Source organism: Euleptes europaea, chromosome 6 (assembly GCF_029931775.1).
Source record: "Euleptes europaea isolate rEulEur1 chromosome 6, rEulEur1.hap1, whole genome shotgun sequence".
NCBI lineage: Eukaryota > Metazoa > Chordata > Lepidosauria > Squamata > Sphaerodactylidae > Euleptes > Euleptes europaea.
The window spans coordinates 92,766,210-92,786,370 of NC_079317.1; the positions used below are offsets into that span (position 1 = coordinate 92,766,210).

The 20,161-nt window shown below is 41.3% G+C and overlaps 1 protein-coding gene across 3 annotated transcripts in view; it reads left to right on the plus strand.

The window, feature by feature from the left end:
* MOB2 (MOB kinase activator 2) overlaps positions 1 to 20,161 on the plus strand; it is a 154,821-nt gene that overhangs the window by 87,471 nt on the left and 47,189 nt on the right. Inside the window, exon 1 of one of the 3 annotated variants that reach the window (XM_056850722.1) lies at positions 16,972 to 17,112. The exons of the other annotated variants lie outside the window; for them this stretch is intronic. Coding sequence (XP_056706700.1) covers positions 17,003 to 17,112 — 110 coding nt within the window. The 5' untranslated portion in view covers positions 16,972 to 17,002. Of the gene's footprint in view, positions 1 to 16,971; positions 17,113 to 20,161 lie in introns of those variants that run through there. 3 annotated transcript variants of the gene reach the window in all.

The window sequence follows — 20,161 nt, forward strand, 5'->3', positions numbered from 1 at the left end:
TTGCTCTTTCCTTCATTTTATCCTTACAGCAACAATCCTATGTGGTAGGTTAGGATGAGAGAGAGTATGATTGAACCAAGGTCAGCCAATGAACTTCAAGGCTGAGTAGGAATTTAAACTTGGGTCTCCCAAACCCTAGTCTGAGTTTTCTACGAACATGTAATTATTATATATGTACTGTGCCTGACCACCAAGGAATACTAGGGTTGCTGTGCAGAGGAAGGCACTGACAAACCACCTCTGTTAGTCTCTTGCCATGAAAACCCCAAAAGGGGTCGCCATAAGTCAGCTGCGACTTGACTGCACTTTACACACACACACTGTGCCTGAAGAGCCCCGTGCCGCAGAGTGATAAGCTTCAGTACTGCAGTCCAAGCTCTGCTCACGACCTGAATTCGATCCTGACTGAAGTTGGTTTCAGGTAGCCAGCTCAAGGTTGACTCAGCCTTCCATCCTTCCGAGGTCGGTAAAATGAGTACCCATCTTGTTGGGGGTAAAGGGAAGATGACTGGGGAAGGCACTGGCAAACCACCCCATAAACAAAGTCTGCCTAGGAAACGTTGGGATGTGACGTCACCCCATGGGTCAGGAATGACCTGGTGTTGCACAGGGGACCTTTACCTTTTTTCTGTGCCTGAGGTATCTACTGCAAGAAAGATGTTCCCTGTGGTTCAAAAGAATACTAATAAGTAGAGTCTAGACAGATAGAAAGTAAAACATTTGAGCATTTAGTTACCTTTGATTTACAGTTAAGGATGGATTTCTTAGTTCTTCTGTTCGAGTAGCTATGTATATGGCTATGCGATGTTTGCATATGAAGTCTTCAGAGGCAGAGTTAATCATTGTGTCAGTGGTGTTCAAGGCTGCTTTTCTTAGTGTTCCCTATATTTGGGTAAGAACTGGTCAAGGTTTCCATGTCGCACCCCTGTTCCATTGCCTCCCTAACCAGATTAAACTAAGTTTCAAAGTTTTATCCAATGTAAAATGTTGGGCATGACCTTTTCTCTTTATCTTTAAGAGACTGTTGGTGTCCAGACATATGACAAACATGGAAAGAGGCACAATAAATAATACTGGCCACATTTTTTTAAATTTATTTTATTTGTACCCTGCCTTTCTCCCCAAAGGGAACCAAAGTAGTTTAAATTATTCTCATCTTCTCCATTTTATCCAGTCCAGAGAGGTATGTTTACAATTTGAGAGTTTTTAATATTTTTTCTCAGAACTCCAAACTGCTGTGTGTATTTTCTTGTGTAAAAAAAAAGGTTCACAGATTGGATGTAAGAGTTTGTTGAAAGAGAACCTCTCATGACAAGATTCCAAACTTGCTTGCTTGCTAAAATTCAGGGAGTTCTTGAGTTGGTTGGAAGTAGGGTGTGGGTTTATTATCTTATGTGAAGGAAATAGTTATGTTGTGTGATCATGCTTTCCTAGTTTGTGGCACTGGTGTGTATTGTGTTATACTTGTTTCCTTCTTCCTGTGATGATGCTGCATGAAGGGGGTACATTTGCACACTGTAGATCTTTGCCACAAGCAGCATGATTAGGGTTGCCAACCTCCAGGTGGTAGCTGGAGATCTCCTGCTATTACAACTGATCTCCAACCGATAGAGATCACTTCACCTGGAGAAAATGGCTGCTTTGGCAGTTGGACTCTATGGCATTGAAGTCCCTCTTCTCTCCAAGCCGTGCCCTCCTCAGGCTCCACCCCCAAAACCTACAGGTATTTCCCAACTCAGAGTTGGCAGCCCTAAGCATGATGCATGTCTGTCTAGAATATTAGAAGTCAGACTTAGATGTTCAGGAATTTTTTCTTTAGTAGTACAACTTTGAGTACTCAAATGTTGTCATACTTTTCAGAACACAATATACAGTTGTGCAAGCCACCACTACCATTCCAAAAAGAGAGTGCAATAAATGTCCCCCTTGGTGCTAATTAGAGGTATAACCCATAGACATTTTAATGGCATTTTCTATATTGGTTTTGCTTGTAATATTGACATATGACTGTAAAAACAGTAGTTGCGTTGTAAAAGATACAGTGAAAGAGCTTTGTGAAAACGAGTAGTTGAAACTGCATTAATTGACCCCTGGGGAGCCATCTGAGCCAAGTTTTCAGTAACTCAAGACTCTGTATGTGAAACTTGGGGTCTAAGATTTGTTTTGTGTGTGTGTGTTTGGGGGGTGTTATTCAGTGCCTTCCTATTAGGTGCATTGCATTACTTGGCACAGCAGAGCATTTTGAAGCAAAAGCAGACCAGGAAAAAAACTGTCTAGCATTAAAACTGCTTATGTCATCACCAATAATAATGTGCTAAGCTGTACAGTAGCTTGGAAATGAGCATCCCATGACTTAAACAAGTAACAGGCTACTCTAGTGGGTGGATTGCATCCTATTACAGTTACTTTAGAGGAGCCCCGTGGCACAGAATGGCAAGCTGCAGTACTGCAGTCAAAGCTCTGCTCACAACCTGAGTTCGATCCTGATGAAAGTCAGTCTCGGGTAGCCAGCTCAAGGTTGACTCAGAATAACCATCCTTCCAAGGTCGGTAAAGTGAGTACCCAGCTTGCTGGGGGTAAAATGTAGACGACTGGGGAAGGCAGTGGCAAACCACCCAGTAAACATAGTCTGCCTAATAAACGTTATGATGTGACATCACCCCATGGGTTAGTAATGACCCAATGCTTGCACAAGGGACTAACGTTACCTTTTTACAGTTACTTTATACAATAACAGAGCAAGAGCTGTGTTCTAATAATGATCAAAATTAATTAGTTATCCCCCCCCCCCCCAATGAGAAAAGGAAGATTCACAAAGAAATGGTATCTGAGTAGGAAGGGCCTTGAGGGATATCTGTATAAAGCCACCCAGGTACTGTTTTACTTTTTGCATTAGCTCAAACTTTTGGAAAGCCTATACTTGAATTGTGGCAGGAATCTGTTATAGTGGAATGCACTGCCTCGGAGGGTGGTGGAGTCCCTGTCTTTGGAGGTCTTTAAGCAGAGGCTGAATGGCCATCTGTCGGGAGTGCTTTGATTGTGGGATCCTTCATTGTGGGGGGAGGGTTGGGGTCACTGGGGATGTGGGGGGGGGGAGGTAGTTGTTAATTTCCTGCATTGTGCAGGGGGTTGGACTAGATGACCCTGGTGGTCCCTTCCAACTCTATGATTCTATGAAATGAAGTAGATTAACTTGTCAGCTGTTCTATCTTATTCTATCAGTTCTTGACTCTGAGATGTTCTTAGTTTGGAATTGTGATACTTTGTACTGCGGCTATACCCTGTATACTTTCACTACTCAGCACATAACAGCCTTTCTTTAGGACAGAAGCAGGTGATATAAGCTCTTGGATCCTCCCTGCCATTGTTGTGGTCAAAGGAAAGAGTATTGTGTTTACAAACAAAATTGTGTTAGAGCAAAAAAACCTTCAAAGTGATGTCATTAAGCTGGGAACTGATTTAAATAAAATTGGGTGATTAAAATCAGTGATTAGAGAAATGCCTCTTTGTGTGGCGTAGATCAGAGAAAGAACTGCTTGTACTTGTAGTAAGTCCAGAGACAACCCCCCCCCCCACACACACACACAACACTTGGGCTAACCAGTTTCAGTACGATTGAAAGGAGCTATGCTCATGGTTTCTTTCTTAGATGACTCTGCACATAGGGAGAATATATTGATATCACCCTGTGTGTCTCTTAAGTGTATTTTCTGCCATGAGTAATCTAATCTGGCAACTGATTTATACAGTAGTCTGATTTTTCCTGTACCTACACAAAAAAAATTGTGCGTGTACCCCCCTTCGTATACAAAACAGCTCAAGAGAGCAGGGCCACTGGATCCAGAACCAGCCTAGCAGTTGGAGTTGTGCTTTCTCCCCCTTTGTATAAATTATATTTTTTGGTTTCTGTAATTCTCAAAATTACCCAAATGATATATAAATATATATATTTTACATTTATGGATCTTTTAAATCTAGGTTAAGCATATTGAAGGTAACTTTTAACCAGCATTTGTGTTTTATACAACAGTTGTGTGTTGAGTGTCACCTGTGCCAATTACTGGGGCTGGATTTGATTAAAGTGTATTCAGTAGTTCCTATTCCCACCTTCTCCTCCCTAGTGATCCTACTGGTCCCCTATCCAAAATTTTCGTTCCCTTCCTCTCCCTTTGTTCCCTGAGTCCCCAGTCCTTGCCAAAAATATCCAGATGCTTTGCAAACTCAAGTCTACTGAGTATAAAGTTATGGAGAAACAGATGTAAGGCTTCGTCACATAATTCTGAATCCATACTGTAATGTTTTTCAGCTCTGTGCCAGATTTCTAGATGCCACAGACATATGTCCTGCAAAGTGTGCCTTGAGGTATTAGAAGATCTTTTAACTGTCCTTCACATAAAACAGATTTGTATTGGAATGCTACATCACAGGCTGCCTAGAGTTGACAGGCTAGGAAACATGGCAGGAGTCTCCAGGATCTTGAATTTATTGCAATCCAGGCAAGGAAGCAATCACTCGAGAAAGGTCAGGTATAGCAGCTTACCAGGACAAGTCTGCCCTGTGATGGCTTGGTTCCTTTTTAACCACCCTTTTCCAATGTCATTCTCAACAGCTGTAACCAGTTTTTCTTTCCTAATCATCAGAGCTGGTTAGGAGCTGTTGACCTGGAGACAAGACAGATTAAGGGGCTAGTCTACAGAAGATCCCACATACCCCTTCGTAAACTTTCCCCTTCGTCCAGCAACAGAATCCTAAATCCCCACTGTTTGGCTAGCAAAGGATATGGTTAACGGAGAGTTCTCAGCAAGCCTAAATGTAATTGAAATACCTGGGTAGATTCCTTGAATTGACTAGTGGGTCTGGAGAGGGCAGCACCGATTTCTGAGGTGATTTGTACTTCCTCCCCTTTTGGACTTTCACAGTAATAAAATCCAGCCCCATAAATATCATCCATCAATAAAATCAGCAATAAATATAAATGCGTAAGTGCATAAGATGGTGCTCCTCAGTGGTATATCTGTCTTGCAGGCCTTCGAGCAGTTAAGTCCCCCACCTAGTAATCAGACTAAGTAAAGATGGTAAAAAAAGGGGGGGGAGAATAGGGAGGCCAGCATGTGATGGAAAACCGTAACTGTCCTCAACCATAAGCCTGGCAGAACAGCTCCATCTTGCAGGCCTTGAGGAACTCCTTAAAGCCCTGCAGGGCCCTGGTCTCATTATAGACTACAATGCATTCATTTTTTAGATGCAGTGAAGGAGATTAGACCAATTATTGTAGGAGAGACCAGTGTGTTACTCATGATTACTAAAAGGAAACACTGCACTGAGAAACGTTAAACTTCTGAATGCCAGCCCATAAGGGCAACAACAAAAACCTTGGCTTTAGGCCTTCTGGGGGCTTTTGGTTGGTGATATCTGAAACAGTGGCCCAATCTAACCCAGTTGCTTTTAAATTCAGGCACGCTTAAAACTTTATTGAATAGATAGGACCAGAATATGTACTTAATCCTGTTGAAAACAATAGGATTTAGGCATACTATATGTTCTTAGGATTGTTTCTGCTTTTTAGAATGCATCTCAGCCAATAATTGAGAGCCAGCGTGGTGTAGTGGTTAAGAACGGTGGTTTGGAGCGGTGGAGTCTGATCTGGAGAACCGGGTTTGATTCCCCACTCCTCCACATGAGCGGAGGAGGCTAAAGTGGTGAACTGGATTTGTTTGCCCACTCCTACACACGAAGCCAGCTGGGTGACCTTGGGTTAGTCACACTCTCTCAGCCCCACCTACCTCACAGGATGTCTGTTGTGAGGAGGGGAAGGGAAGGTGATTGTAAGCCGGTTTGATTCTGCCTTAAGTGGCAGAGAAAGTCGGCATATAAAAACCAACTCTTCTTCTTCTTCTTAAGTTGGGTAGTGATTTAAAACAGGCTACCTGAAATAAATATTTGCGGTGGTGCCTACTGAACACTATATTGTTATGGCCGCAGAAATAATTAAATAAGTAATTGAGCTGCAGTTGCTAATAAAGTGGCATGTAAATTCTCAGTGTTGTTCCTTAACATTTCCCAGCATGTACATATGTTGTTGAATGGGCCCTTGTCGACGAGAAGGGATTGAAACAAGTTCTGACTGTATGGGTCAACATGCCTGTGACATTGACAGATAGCCTTCCATCATGTTAAATGAATATTTTTCTTTTTATAAATTACCGAATAGAGGGATTTCCATGTGTGAATGCTACTGGAGGCCAGCCTTGGAGATGGCTTTTCATGCTGCTGAAGCAAATTAGCCATGTTCATGCTTACAGCTCCACCACTCTTGTTAATGTTTAATACTCTCAGAAACCCTCTCATAGTGAATTCACAGTCTATATACTATAAACCTGTATAAAGTGTTTTCAAGCATATATTGTTTAAAAGAGACTGACTTGTCTACAGTTCACTTCGCCAAGCCACCCTTTCTCTCCCAAAGGACACAGCCGCTGCGTAACGGTAGAAGGATCAAAAAGTCAAACTCAAGGGGGACATTGTATAACAGAATGCGAGCAGGAGGGTTGGGAAACCAATACTGCCATATTAATATTTCAGAAATAACCTTGTGTAATTCAGACAGATTTCAGCATCAGTTTACATAGAAACTTGGTTATGTTATCAAGTACGTCCTTTTAATGTGAATGGAATTAGACATTCCTCCCATCCCCCCGGTTTCATTTTTGAGATCTCCATTTTTATAATCCTTTAGGGTACCACAACATGTATATCCCACCTATGTAGTTGCTGTTTTTCCAGGGCGCTATTTTTCCATGCTCAGATTCTGCATTAGTATTTGAAAGCTTCCATCATACGAAGTTCTTTCATAGGCTAGCTGAATTTCTTTTTCTAGAGGAGAGAATGAATTGCACGTCCTGTTCCTTCCTTCCTTCCGTCTTTGGTGGAGCCTGGGTGTGGTGGAATTTTGTTGTTCCTATTGATTGGTGGTTACCATAAAGATCTTTCTAAAATAGTAAATAGCATACTTTCCAAAATGTAAAACAACACCATATTTCTCCCAGAATGGCAGCGTAAGAGGGCAGAGGTGGTCAGTGGTAGACTTGAAAACAAATTGAGGAAGATGGGATACAGAGAGATAGTATATGGTAAGCTGTTGATGGTTTTGTAGTCATCCAGTCTTAGACTTTAAGAACTATTGTGGTTGCTGGTAGCATGGCAATGGCATCAACTTGTAGATGAACTGAAGTTGTGCAACTGAAGATTGCAACTGAACCATGCAATCTGTTTATGAAAGAGTATACCTTGTTTATCTCAGGAGTAGATTAATGCAAGATTTTATTTAATTACTAGTGAAATGTTGTTGTTTTTAATTTAAAAGAAAATTTCTGAATTTTTCAAAGGGTTCTGGAACTCTCTATTGCACACTGCTGTTTACCATTATTAGGTATACCGTATATTCAGTTTATTTCCTTTGCTTCATCTGAAAGAGTGAGAAAGCATTCCTATAACATAACAGTGGCAAAGAGCAAAATATTACGGGAATGTGTTCTGTCTTGGTGAGTTCTTTCAGTACCCTTGGATGCAGTTCATCTGGCCCTGAGGACTTAGCTTTATTTAAAGAAGCTAGGTGTTTCTTTAAATACTACCCCTATGCCGATCCCAGGCTGCAATTCCCTTCACTCGTCATCTGTTCTGTTTTTGCCACGTTAAGCACCATTTCCCTCGCAAGAAAAGTCTGAGCAAAAGTAGGCAATGAGCAGTTCTGCCCTCTCTTCATCACCTGTTACAATCCCGTCCCTGCAATGGGCCTACCATGTCCTTGTTCTTTTTCTTACTCTGAACATAACACAAGAACCCTTTTTTGTTGAGTTTAGCATCTCTCGCTAGCCTAAGCTCATACTGAGCTTTAGCTTTTCTAACACACTCCCTACAAGTACTAATTATTTGTTTATATTCGTCCTTGGTGTAAGGCTCTCCTTCCATTTCCTGAATTAGTCTTTTTTATTAAATCTTTAGAAAGCTGTTTATGGAGCCACCCTGTCTTCTTAAGGCTCCTCTCATTTTTCCTTCTCATAGGAATCGTTTGTGATTGTGCCTCCAATATTTCGCTTTTAAGAAACTCCCACCCTTCTTGAACTTCCGTCTCCTTAAGTATTTCTTAAGTATTTCCATGGGATACTACCCAGCATAAGTTTAAGTTTGTTAAAATTTGCTTTCCTAAAGTCCAACCTGTATGCCTGACTATGTACAGCTTTTTCCTTTCCTAAGATTGTAAATTCCAAAATTACATGGTCACTACTATCCAGGGTGCCCACTATTTCCACCTCATCAATTAGTTCTTCCCTGTTGGTGAGAATCAAGTCCAAGATTGCAGACCCCCTTGTTTCCCTCTCCACTTTCTGGACAATTAAGTTGTCATCAAGACATATCAGAAATTTCTTTGACCTTTCACTTTTAGCAGAGTTGAACTTCCAACAGATATGCAAGTAACTGAAATCTTTCATGTTCACTGTGTCCCATCTCTTTGAGGACCTTGTAATCTGTTCTAGGAATGGCTCATCCAAGTCTTCTGCCTGGTTGGGTGGACTATAGCAGACCCCCACCATAATATCACTATTATTTCTTACTCTCTTTATTTTTACCAAGAGATATAAAGTATTTCCAAGCATATGTTATTTAAATGTGACTGATTCGTCTGCAGTTAATATGGCATAATGTGTATAATAAGACATTATTGAATAGTTCAGTATCTTCAGTTTGGGGGGGGTTGTCGTCAAGTCACAGCTGACTTATGGTGACCCTGTGCTGTTTTCAAGGCAAGAGACATTCAGAGGTGTTTCCCATTGCCTGCCTCTGCATAGCAACTCTGGAATTCCTTGGTGGTCTCCCATCCAAATACCAACCAGGGCCAACCCTGCTTAGTTTCTGAGATCTGATGTGATTGGGTCACCCTTGGTTATCTAGGTCAGGGATTTTCAGTGTTATATAGTTTAATTATGTATTCAGATACACCAGTAGCCCTAATGTGTGTGTATGACATTTTCTTAATCATGAAATTTGTGTGGCCTACTTTCGACTTTTATTTTTTCCTACTTTTGGGATGGCAGCAATTAATATACATGCATTATGAAGTATCATAAAGGACAGCAGTTTTCAGCTGTCTTTCTCTCTAGTATTGGTTATACACATAATTTAAAACCTTTACACTTGTCATAAATGTGGCACAATACAGTTTTATGTGCTAACTTGGTTCTAGAGGAAGCATTTTATATCAGTAAAATAAGCTTAAATTTTGATAACACTGTGTATTACATATTTCAGTTTTCCTCCAATATTTCTGTTTCCCCCAAGGGAAAATCTTCTAGAAAACTGTCAACCCTCACCCCCTTTAAATTTCTGGAAACTTTATATCTCTACTACCGAATGTGCTTTATTTGGTAAAGCTATTATACCTAACTACTTAAACTTTGTAAGAATAGGTGTGATTTCTGTCATTTCTAGGACCGTCCACACCCTCTGGTTTCTCTGGCGTTCTTGAAACTGGGCGATCATGGTAACTGTATTCTACCTTCTCCTGAACCTGTTGGTGGTGTAATGCAAACTGCTGTATGAAGGGACCCTACTAGCATTAGTTCCAGCAGTAAACTAATGAGTAAATGATAGTACAAATATGGTCATTTTGTTTGAGGACATATGTTGTTTAGTTTGTGCTGATACATGCAAACTACTGTTTTGCTTCCTTGCTTTCCTGATCTCTTAAATAAAGCGTTTACGTGGTGTCACTGGTGCTGGGTATTACTGGTTTCAGGAAGGGTGAGTGTTGTGCTTACTTGAACATATCTAATGGCAGCCTTGTAGTGCTGGAGAACTTGGTATGTAATATCTGGAATGTTACTACAGCTTTTGGGATGAATACAGTCTGTGTTTCGGATAGACTTTATTTTGAAGGTCGAGTATGCTCCAAGATAAACCTTGAATATATTTCATCATGGCTACTGACTGAAACATCAGATTGGGCTTCTTGCTCATGGAAAGTAATTCCATAAAGGCTTTGTGAGTGTGTGCAAAAGAATGCATCCACACATTTTGTTTAGTTGCCTATGGATGTTTAATCATACATAATCTTGGAGGGAATATTCAAAATTGATACCTATTGAAGTTCTCATTACAAATATCATGACACAGCCATTGCCTGCTTTCTTTGAACATTATGGTTATCCCCCATATCATTTGACTTACTGGACCAAAAAAGTTCTGTAATTTAAGCGTATAGACTGACAACAGCTCTGACTGTCGAAGCTGCGAAGAATATCTGCAGGAGAGAGGTTGAGTGAATCCACCTGCCCCTTCACTTTAGAAAAATCTGTCCACTTTGGCTGTTTGGCTGATGATAAGGTGACATGAGGTGGGAGTGTGTCTATGATGGTAGTGGAGAAGTGGCCTTGTTAGACTGTGTTGAGAACTTTGTGGCTGCCCGTGGATCTGTCTCAGGTTGTGATGGTCCTTCTACATGAGACAGGTTATGCACAAGATTTACTGTACCAGCAGGAAATTAGTGGTCTGGAAAGTTTTACTTTTGTTATTATCAGACCCATTCTCTGCTAAACACTCAGTTGGCTATTTTGCCTCCCTCCTAGGAGGACAGATTAGGATTGTCTATCCCCCCCCGCCCCCCCCCCCCACCACCAAAAGAAAAACTTAATGGGTTTCCTGGAGTCATCTTTTCTTTAACCATTTCAGTCTGGCTTCAGACCTGGCTTTAAGATGGAGATCACTTTTGTTACTTTGGTGGATGATCCTCAGATGCCAGCGGGCAAGGTAGAGATCTCTCTCTCTCTCTCTTTTTTTTTTTACATCTGCCACTTTCAACACTGGACCACTCTTACTCGAGCATCCTGAGAAGAGGCTGGAATTGAGAGGCATTGTGGTGACATGGTTTCAGTTTTTCCTCCAAGTTGTAGTCAGAAAGTCATGGTGAAAGATGAATCAGAAGGGTGAGATCTATCCTATGGGATTCCACAGGGTTCACTTCTTGCAACCATGCTGTTTAACTTGTGCATGAAACCTTTGAATGAGAGTGTCTAAAGCTTTCAAGTCAGGTATCATCAGTATGCTATGACAGTACATTATGTATTTGTTTGAACAAGTCACCAGACAAAAGGGGAACAATCTGAATCTGGTCAAGGCCCAAGGTGATATTGATCAGTAAGGTAGAGAATTTGGTAAAGTTTTCTATCTACTTTTTAGCATTCGTAGTTTTGGAATCGGATGCCATCCATATGCTGATAACATCCAACTCATTATACAAATCTCCTGTCAACACACTGGAGGTTTTGAGCCACTGCCAGGCTGCTGTGGTTTAATGGCTAACAATGAACAAATCGAAACTGAATCCTGACAAGATGGAGGTAATGCTGATTGGGAAACTTTGTGTCTTTATGGACATTGTGCTTCCCAATTTTGATGACCTTTGCTGACTCGGTTAAGAGCCTAGAGGTTATACAGGATCCAATGTTAACTGGCCTGCCCAAAGGGGACAGGAAGGTTCCCATGCTTTTGTAATTCCACAACCTATGTGGAATAGAATTGTTCAGGAGGACATTTTTATAAAGTTAATAGGGCTATTTTGTAACAGGTTGGCTCAAGAAGGTACTTTAATAAAGGGAACAGGACAGTGGAATATACTACCGCATATAGTATTATCGTCTGTTTGTATGTATTATCTTACACACTGCATTGTTTTCTACTTATGATACCATTTTCTATAGTCGTTAACATATCATGTCTAACATTTATGCTTTGTTTCATATTTCTGTAATCCCAGTCCTATTATATTGCTTATCCTATTGATTGCATTGGCTTACTCTGTGTATTCTGCCTTGAGTCTCAGTGAGAATTCATTTTTTCCACTGCATTGACTTGATCTTCTATCAGCTGCATTTGGTGTGGAAATTTATCTCCTTTCCTGAGCTCAGCTGGCATGGCCATACTGAGCCAGACTTCAAGGCTAGATTCAAAGGAAATATTTCTTCACACAACACATAGTTAAATTGTGGAACTCCCTGCCCCAGGATGTGGTGATGGCTGCCAACTTGGAAGGCTTTAAGAGGGGATTGAGCAAGTTCATGGAGGAGTTCATGGCTACTAGTAAAAAAAAAAGGATACTAGTCATGATGCATACCTGTTCTCTCCAGGATCAGAGGAGCATGCCTATTATATTAGGTGCTGTGGAACACAGGCAGGATAATGCTGCAGCAGTCGTCTTGTTTGTGGGCTTCCTAGAGACACCTGGTTGGCCACTGTGTGAACAGACTGCTGGACTTGATGGACCTTGGTCTGGTCCAGAATGGCCTTTCTAGACTGTTGCAACACACAACGTTTGTGACTGCCCTTGAAGACTAACTAGAAGCCATAACTGGCATAGAATAGAGTAACATAACTATTGGTTAGAGCTCACAGATTGAAGCATATTACTCCCATTTTGGAATGGCTATACCGGCTACCAGTATGTTTCTGCATCCAAATCAAAGTGCTGACTTTTACCTTTAAACCATCACACAATCTGGAGACATCTTACTTGAAAGATGTTTTCAAGTCTTTAATGAGGCTGCTCATTGCCTCAGATCTTTTCAGTGCTGGCTCCTGATTGTCAAGTCAGTCACAGCACAGGCCCACATTTTTCAGCACCATCTCCAGAACTGGGGAAAGTCTTCCTGGGACGTTACAGAGGATCATCTCACTGTCTCCCTTGCAAGAGAAATCCAAGGATTTCCCAAGCAGAGTTCAAAAAATGTGTAACTTGGACAAGAATTCTAGTAAATGTTGGTATTGTGATACAGCTGGTGCAGATTTTCTACACATAGAATCATAGAGTTGGAAGGGACCACCAGGGCCATCAAGTCCAACCCCCTGCACAATGCAGGAAATTCACAACTACCTCCCCCCTCCACACCCCTAGTGCCCAGAAGATGGCCAAGATACCCTCCCTCTCATCATCTGCCTAAGGTCACAGAATCAGCATTGCTGACAGACGGCCATCTAACCTCTTCTTAAAAACCTCCAGGGAAGGAGAGCTCACCACCTCCCGAGGAAGCCTGTTCCACTGAGGAACCGCTTTAACTGTTAGAAAATTCTTCCTAATGTCTAGACAGAAACTCTTTTGATTTAATTTCAACCCGTTGGTTCTGGTCCGACCTCCTTGATCAACAGAAAACAACTCGGCACCCTCCTCTACATGACAGCCCTTCAAGTACTTGAACATGGTTATCATATCCCCTCTCAGTCTTCTCCTCTTCAGGCTAAACATATCCAGCTCCTTCAACCTTTCCTCATAGGACTTGGTCTCCAGACCCCTCACCATCTTTGTTGCCCTTCTCTGGACACGTTCCAACTTGTCTACCTCTTTCTTAAATTGTGGTGCCCAAAACTGAACACAGTACTCTAGTTGAGGTCTAACCAGAGCAGAGTAAAGCGATACCATCACTTCGCGTGATCTGGCCACTATACTTCTGTTGATGCAGCCCAAGACTGCGTTTGCCTTTTTAGTTACCGCATCACACTGCTGACTCATGTTCACTGTTTGATCTACTAAGACCCCAAGATCCTTTTCACACACACTACTGCTCAAACAAGTCTACCCCATCTATAATTATGCATTTGATTTTTCCTACCTAAATGCAGAACTTTGTTGAAGTGCATTTTATTAGTTCTAGCCCATTTCTCCAGCCTGTCAAGATCATCCTGCATCTTGGCTCTGTCTTCTACCGTATTTGCTACCTCTCCCAATTTAGTATCATCTGCAAATTTAATAAGCATCCCCTCTATTCCTTCATCCAAATCATTTATAAAGATGTTGAACAACACAGGGCCCAGCACAGGTCCTGAGAAACTCCACTAGTCACTTCTCTCCAAGTGGATGAGGAACCATTAACTAGCACTCTTTGGGTACGATCTGTCAACCAGTTGCAGATCCATCTAACAATAATAGGATCTAACCCACATTTTCCCAATTTGTCAACTAGAATACTGTGTGGAACCTTATCAGAAGCCTTACTGAAATCTAGATAAACTATGTCTACAGCATTCCCCTGATCCAGCAAGGTAGTAACTTTCTCAAAAAAGGAGATAAGATGAGTCTGACATGACTTATTCTTGAGAAACCCATGCTGGCTCTTAGTGATCAGATCCATCCTTTCTAAATGCTCAAGGACAGACTGTTTGATGATTTGTTCGAACACTTTTCCTTGTATAGAAGTTACCCGGATCCTCCTTTTTCCCCTTCTTGAAGATGGGGACAACATTTGCCCGCCTCCAGTCTTCTGGCACCTCACCTGTTTGCCAAGACTTTTCAAAAGTAATGGACAGAGGTTCCGAAATTACATCTGCAAGTTCTTTGAGTACCCTTGGGTGCAGTTCATCTGGCCCAGAGGATTTTGTTTCATTTAAAGAAAACAGGTGTTTGTGCACTACCCCAATGCCAATTCTAGGCTGCAAATCCCTTTCCTCATCACGTGTTCTGTTTATGCCATGTTGAGCATCACTTCCCTCACGAGAAAAAACTGAGGAAAAGTAGGAATTGAGGAGTTCTGCCCTCTCTTCATCTCCTGTTACAATTTCACTTTCCGGTCCACGCAGTGGGCTTATCTTGTCCTTTTTCTTACTCTTACTCTGTACATAGGAAAAGAACCCTTTTTTGTTGCGTTTAGCATCTCTCGCTAGCCTAAGTTCATACTGAGCTTTAGCTTTCCTAACACTCTCCCTACAAGCACTAGTTATTTGCTTATACTCCTCTTTGGTTATAAGGCCCTCCTTCCACTTCCTAAATGAGTCTTTTTTATTTCTCAACTCTTTAAAAAGCTGTTTATGGAGCCACCCTGGCCTCTTTAGGCTCCTCCCATTTTTCCTTCTCATAGGAATGGTTTGGGATTGCTCCTTCAGTATTTTATTTTTAAGAAACTTCCACCCTTCTTGAACTCCCTTCTCCTTAAGTATTTCTGACCATGGGATTCTACCTAGCATAAGTTTAAGTTTGTTAAAATTTGCTCTTTTGAAGTCCAACCTACATGTACAGGTTTTCCTCTCCCCAAGATTGTAAATTCCAAGAGTATGTGGTCACTACTACCCAGGGTGCCTACTACTTTAATCTCATCGACCAGTTCTTCCCTGTTGGTGAGAATCAAGTCTAAGATAGCAGACCCCCTTGTTTCCCTGTCCACCTTCTGGAATAGGAAATTGTCAGCAAGACAAGTCAGGAATTTATTGGATCTTGCATTTTTAGCAGCGTTGGACTTCCAACAGATATCCAGGTAATTAAAATCTCCCATGAGCACCATGTCCCGTCTCTTTGAGAACTTTGTGATATAAAACTAGCTGCAGTAGAGCCCAAACATCTTGGATGAAAGTGATTGAAATCATATCCAGCAGCCTTGAAATTGTTATTCCAATGAGACCGGAAACAATTGTATTAAATTATTTTCCAGATAAACCAAAGGATATTCAAATTCTTTTTTCCCATATAATAACAGTTGCTAGAACAAATCTTGCGAGATATTGGAAAAATATGAAATTCCCTGTTTTAAATAATTGGCTTGATAAGGTTAAAAAAACCCTATGCTTTAATTAAGTTGACATATAATAATGACAAAAATACGGAAGAACTGGACACTTGCTGGAATGTAACAATCTCAAGGATGGAAAAAAACTCCAATGTTTAAATCGCAGAGAGGGAGTGATGTAATAACCATCGGATTTTAGATAGATAGCGTATTGCTTAGTTCACTGGTATGGATATTTAGTTATATTAGCAGCACGGTTTTAGTTTATTTTCAAGAATTTGTAGTATGTGTATTTTAGTAATGTTATATTTCCGTTTTCTTTTATTGTTATATTCTTATTTTCTCTTAATATATATTTTTTTAATTAAAAAATATAAGGCTGTGGTTTTTAGGCAGACATTTGGTAGTTAATTCTATAAGGAGGGTAATAATAAATTGTTTATTACGGTCCTTTGACCAAACATAAAATATTTACAGAAACATTTCCCTACCCAGAGCGGCAGTATAAAACAATACATTTTAATTAAAACACTATACAGAATGTTACCCTCATTAAAACAACTGGTCAACAATACAACTTAAGCAATCACTCCACTCAACAACTTTTCATTCCTGTTTACATTTGGGTTTCCTATGATTGACTACTATTCTACAAAACTTGGCCACTAACTTTGCTACCTGAGAAAATATCATCCTTAAGAAGGATGTCGACTCTAACAGCTTCAGGATAACCAGTACTTTTTCTTAAAAGAAGACCAAGAATCTTCTCCCTGTCCTCCTTATAGTAGCTACATCTAAGGAGGATATAAGGAGGGTATAATATTGAGGGAAGACAAGGCTCTGTAACTGTTTCTGTGATTTTAGCTGTTTGTTGCCGGCGGGCCAGGCGTTTTGTAAGCCGCCTGGACCCGCCGCCGCGGTTTGCAGGAAAGGTGCGTAATATTTCAACGAAGAAGCGTGAAGACACGGTCTGTGCTGTGTTCTTCAGTGCTCTACAGCTGATGCGATTCAAGTGTAAAAAGAGCTCCCTTCTTTCATACGGTATCTCAGTAACACTGCCCTGCAAAGAGTGTGCTTGAAAGAAGTTGGCTTGTTCCCCCACACTACTTCTCTTGTCCGCGTTGCACAGCCGGCGCCAGTCTGAAAAGGCCAATTCAAACGCTTCCTTATTGGCACTGGCTCCTCGGGCTTGGCTTTTGCTTGGGGTTTGTAAAAAAGGAGCAGCTGTTTGTCTTTGCCAGCCCTGTTTTTTTTTCCTTCCCCCTGTTGCCTCTGCCGCTCTCTCATTGGCCCAGGGCTGGAGGGAGGGTAGAGTGAAGTAAGCTGTGTAAACTCCGTGAATGTGGTTGGACTAGTTTTCTGAGGAGGGAGCAGGAGAGAGAGCTGGCAAAGCAACGCGAGCCTGTGCTGGCAGTTCCCAAAAAAATTTCCTTTCTCTTTCCCTCCTGCTTTTCCTCTCGGCCATGGTTGGGGACCACTGCAACCTCAGTGGCGAAAGGCCAGTCCTTTCCCAACCCCCCAAAACTGGATTAAGCTGCAAAATGGTCCTACAGGCGGTGGGCAAAGTATTAAGGTAACTATTTTTTTTTTAATCTCTCAGTAGGAGAAAGAGGAGAAGGCGAGCATATGCTGTGTTTTGGGGTGCAGTCTGGTTGCAGTAGTGATTGGTTTTAGGGAGAACGGGGTTGCGGCATTGGATCCGTGCGAAAGTAGGATCAAGAGAGAAACCTTTTAAAAAACTCTAGTTTGTAAACTTGAGAGCAGGCAAAGTCAAGTCGTTTAATCATCGAGCTCTTTATTGAAGAGCTCGATGATTAAATGACTTGATTTTGCCCGCTATCTTCCAGTGGGACGGACACAGGCTTCTCTGTTCATTATCTGAAATTCAGAGGCAAAAGAGCAACTGGTGCGCAGAGTGTTTTGGACTTCATGCACACCTGCCTCTTTGTTCTAAACGTTACAGAACTCAGATCTGAGACTAATTACCTGTCACCAAGAGGAAAGGCGGGGTATGAATGTTTTAATAAATAATGTGCTTTGTAGCCATTGTAATTAATGGCTACTTGTGAAGGTGGGCTTATTTTAACTAACCCTGCAGCCCTGGGAACGTTTACTTTGCGGTACGGCTCACCAAAATCCGTGGGACCTACTTCTGAATAAAGGTACATAGGATCAGGCTGCCAGATTGAGGATCTAACTCGCCGATGTCTTATCAGACAGATGCGTCTTATTCAGCAATGGTCTTTTGGTCACAGAGTTGAGCTGTGTGAATCTGTGGGAACATTGTGAAGCCAGGAAGATGAGATTTTGTAAAGCATGCTAAAAGCATTGTAATTAGTGCTGAGCTGTCAAGCAGGAACAGCTTTGTGATTGGAAAGTGTGCTCGTTCATTGTGACTTGAGGGGAAATTTACCACACACATTAAATGAACAATAGTTTTCAGTAGGAATTGTTTGTACTTAATTAATATGCAAGCACTTATTTAAGACTGAAATGGATCATTCAGTAGTGCAGTTGTAGCTGTGCATTGAAGGAGATTATTATTCTAGCACTGCCTGATTTAGTACTTCCTAATATTTAAGACTAATTATTAGAGCAGTTCATCAACTGGAATACTGTCTTCTTTTATTTTGGCCAACAAGAATTGGATGCCCAAAATGAATGAATAAATAACATAAACTCTGATATCAGTCCAGTCTGTGAATGTCTTCTTAAACTGAAGTTTTGTGATTGACTAAAGAAAGGAAAAGCAAGTACACATCTAGACTTCACATACGATATAAAGCTAGTAAAGAATTTTAATATTACCTTTGGTCCAGTGCATAAAATTAAATTTTTGCTGCTTTAAAAAAGTACTGCCCCTTATTTATTTAGATGTGGATGGATTCAAAATGGGCTTTGAAGGGCTACCAATTCTCCTTCCCTCCCTCCATTTCAACCAAGTCCCTTTTTTGTTGGTTGTCTTTAAGGGTCAGGTTATAAGATGTAAAGAAACTGCTGCCAGCTGCGAAAGTGTTGTTAGAATTTGTGTGTAAACAGTTACAAATGAATACTGGGGATTTTCAGTGGCTTGTAACGCAAAATTCCAGGTGGCAAATCATTGCCTTCCACCCCTCCCCATCAAAATGTGATGTTGATGTGAAGTACATGGAAATTGACTCCGCAGATGGTGATGAGGTCTATGTACTTTTCAGACAGTTTCTTACACGTAACTTAAAAATTTTTTTTTGTCATGGCAGGGTTGCTTTCGCTGAGAAAGACCTTCACATTATAGAAGGAGAAGAAGAAGAGTTGGTTTTTATATGCTGACTTTCTCTACTACCTAAGGGAGACTCAAACCAGCTTACAATCACCTTCCCTTCCCCTCCCCACAACAGACAGACCCCCTGTGAGGTGGGTGAGGCTGAGAGAGCATGACTTGCCCAAGGTCACCCAGCTGGCTTCGTGTGTGTGTGTGTGTGTGTTAAGTGCCGTCAAGTTGTTTTCTACTCATGGCCACCCTATGAATCAATGTCCTCCAAAGCGTCCCATCCTTAACAGCCTTGCTCAAATCTTGCAGATTGAGGGCCGTGGCTTCCTTTATAGAATCAATCCATCTCTAGTTGGGTCTTCCTCTTTTCCTGCTGTCTTCAACTTTTCCTACCATGATTGTCTTTTCCAGTGACTCTTCTCTTCTTATAATATGTCCAAAGTATGACAACCTCCGTTTAGTCATTTTAGCTTCTAGGGTCAGTTCAGGCTTGATTTGATCTAAAACCCACTGATTTGTTTTTTTGGCGGTCCAGGGTATCCGTAACACTCTCCTCCAACACCACATTTCAAAGTAATCTACTTTCTTCCTATGTGTAGGAGTGGGGAAACAAATCCAGTTCACCAGATCAGACTCCACTGCTCCAAACCACTGTTCCTAACCACTCCACCACGCTGGCTCTCTTATACTTGGTGGCTTTCCCCTGGCTGATGAAGAAAACTGTAAACTAGCTGATTAGCAATGGCAACATAGGTTGTGTGTAAAATACTAATGATATGTTATGTGAGTCTGATCACCTCACTGAGAGGTAAATATAATGAGTGCTGCTTTAGGGTGGAGCTGTGGTTTGTCTGACAGCGTGGGCTGCCGTCTTTTGCTGAATCAAACTGCAATTAACATGGAAGGAAAACATGATGTCACCATGGTGGTATTTTATCATTTTTCTGGACTCTGTTCTAAATTGTGCATCTGGGCATCACTTGTATAACTGAGTAACCCACTTCATCACTTTCAGTATATTTTAGAATGAGGGGATGTGCCTACCGCCCCCCCCGCCCCCATGCACCCACCCATGAAAATGCCAAGCTTGGATTTGAGCATTCTGTTCTCTCTGGTATCAGAACGATAGGATAATGAAGGAACTGGCCTCAGAGATATATACTATGGAGGATGGCAAGAAAAAGGCTGTACTGTGAATCTGAGAATCCTGCTTTAATTTTCATCATGAATATTTCCTTTAACTTAAACAAAAACATTTTCTGTATCTTAGAATTGGAGAGAGATGGATGAAAACGTGGATTTTGCCCGATGAATGCTCAAAGGGGATTGCTGAATAAGAGGTCCAGAAGTCATAGCCTGGCCTTCAGTGTCC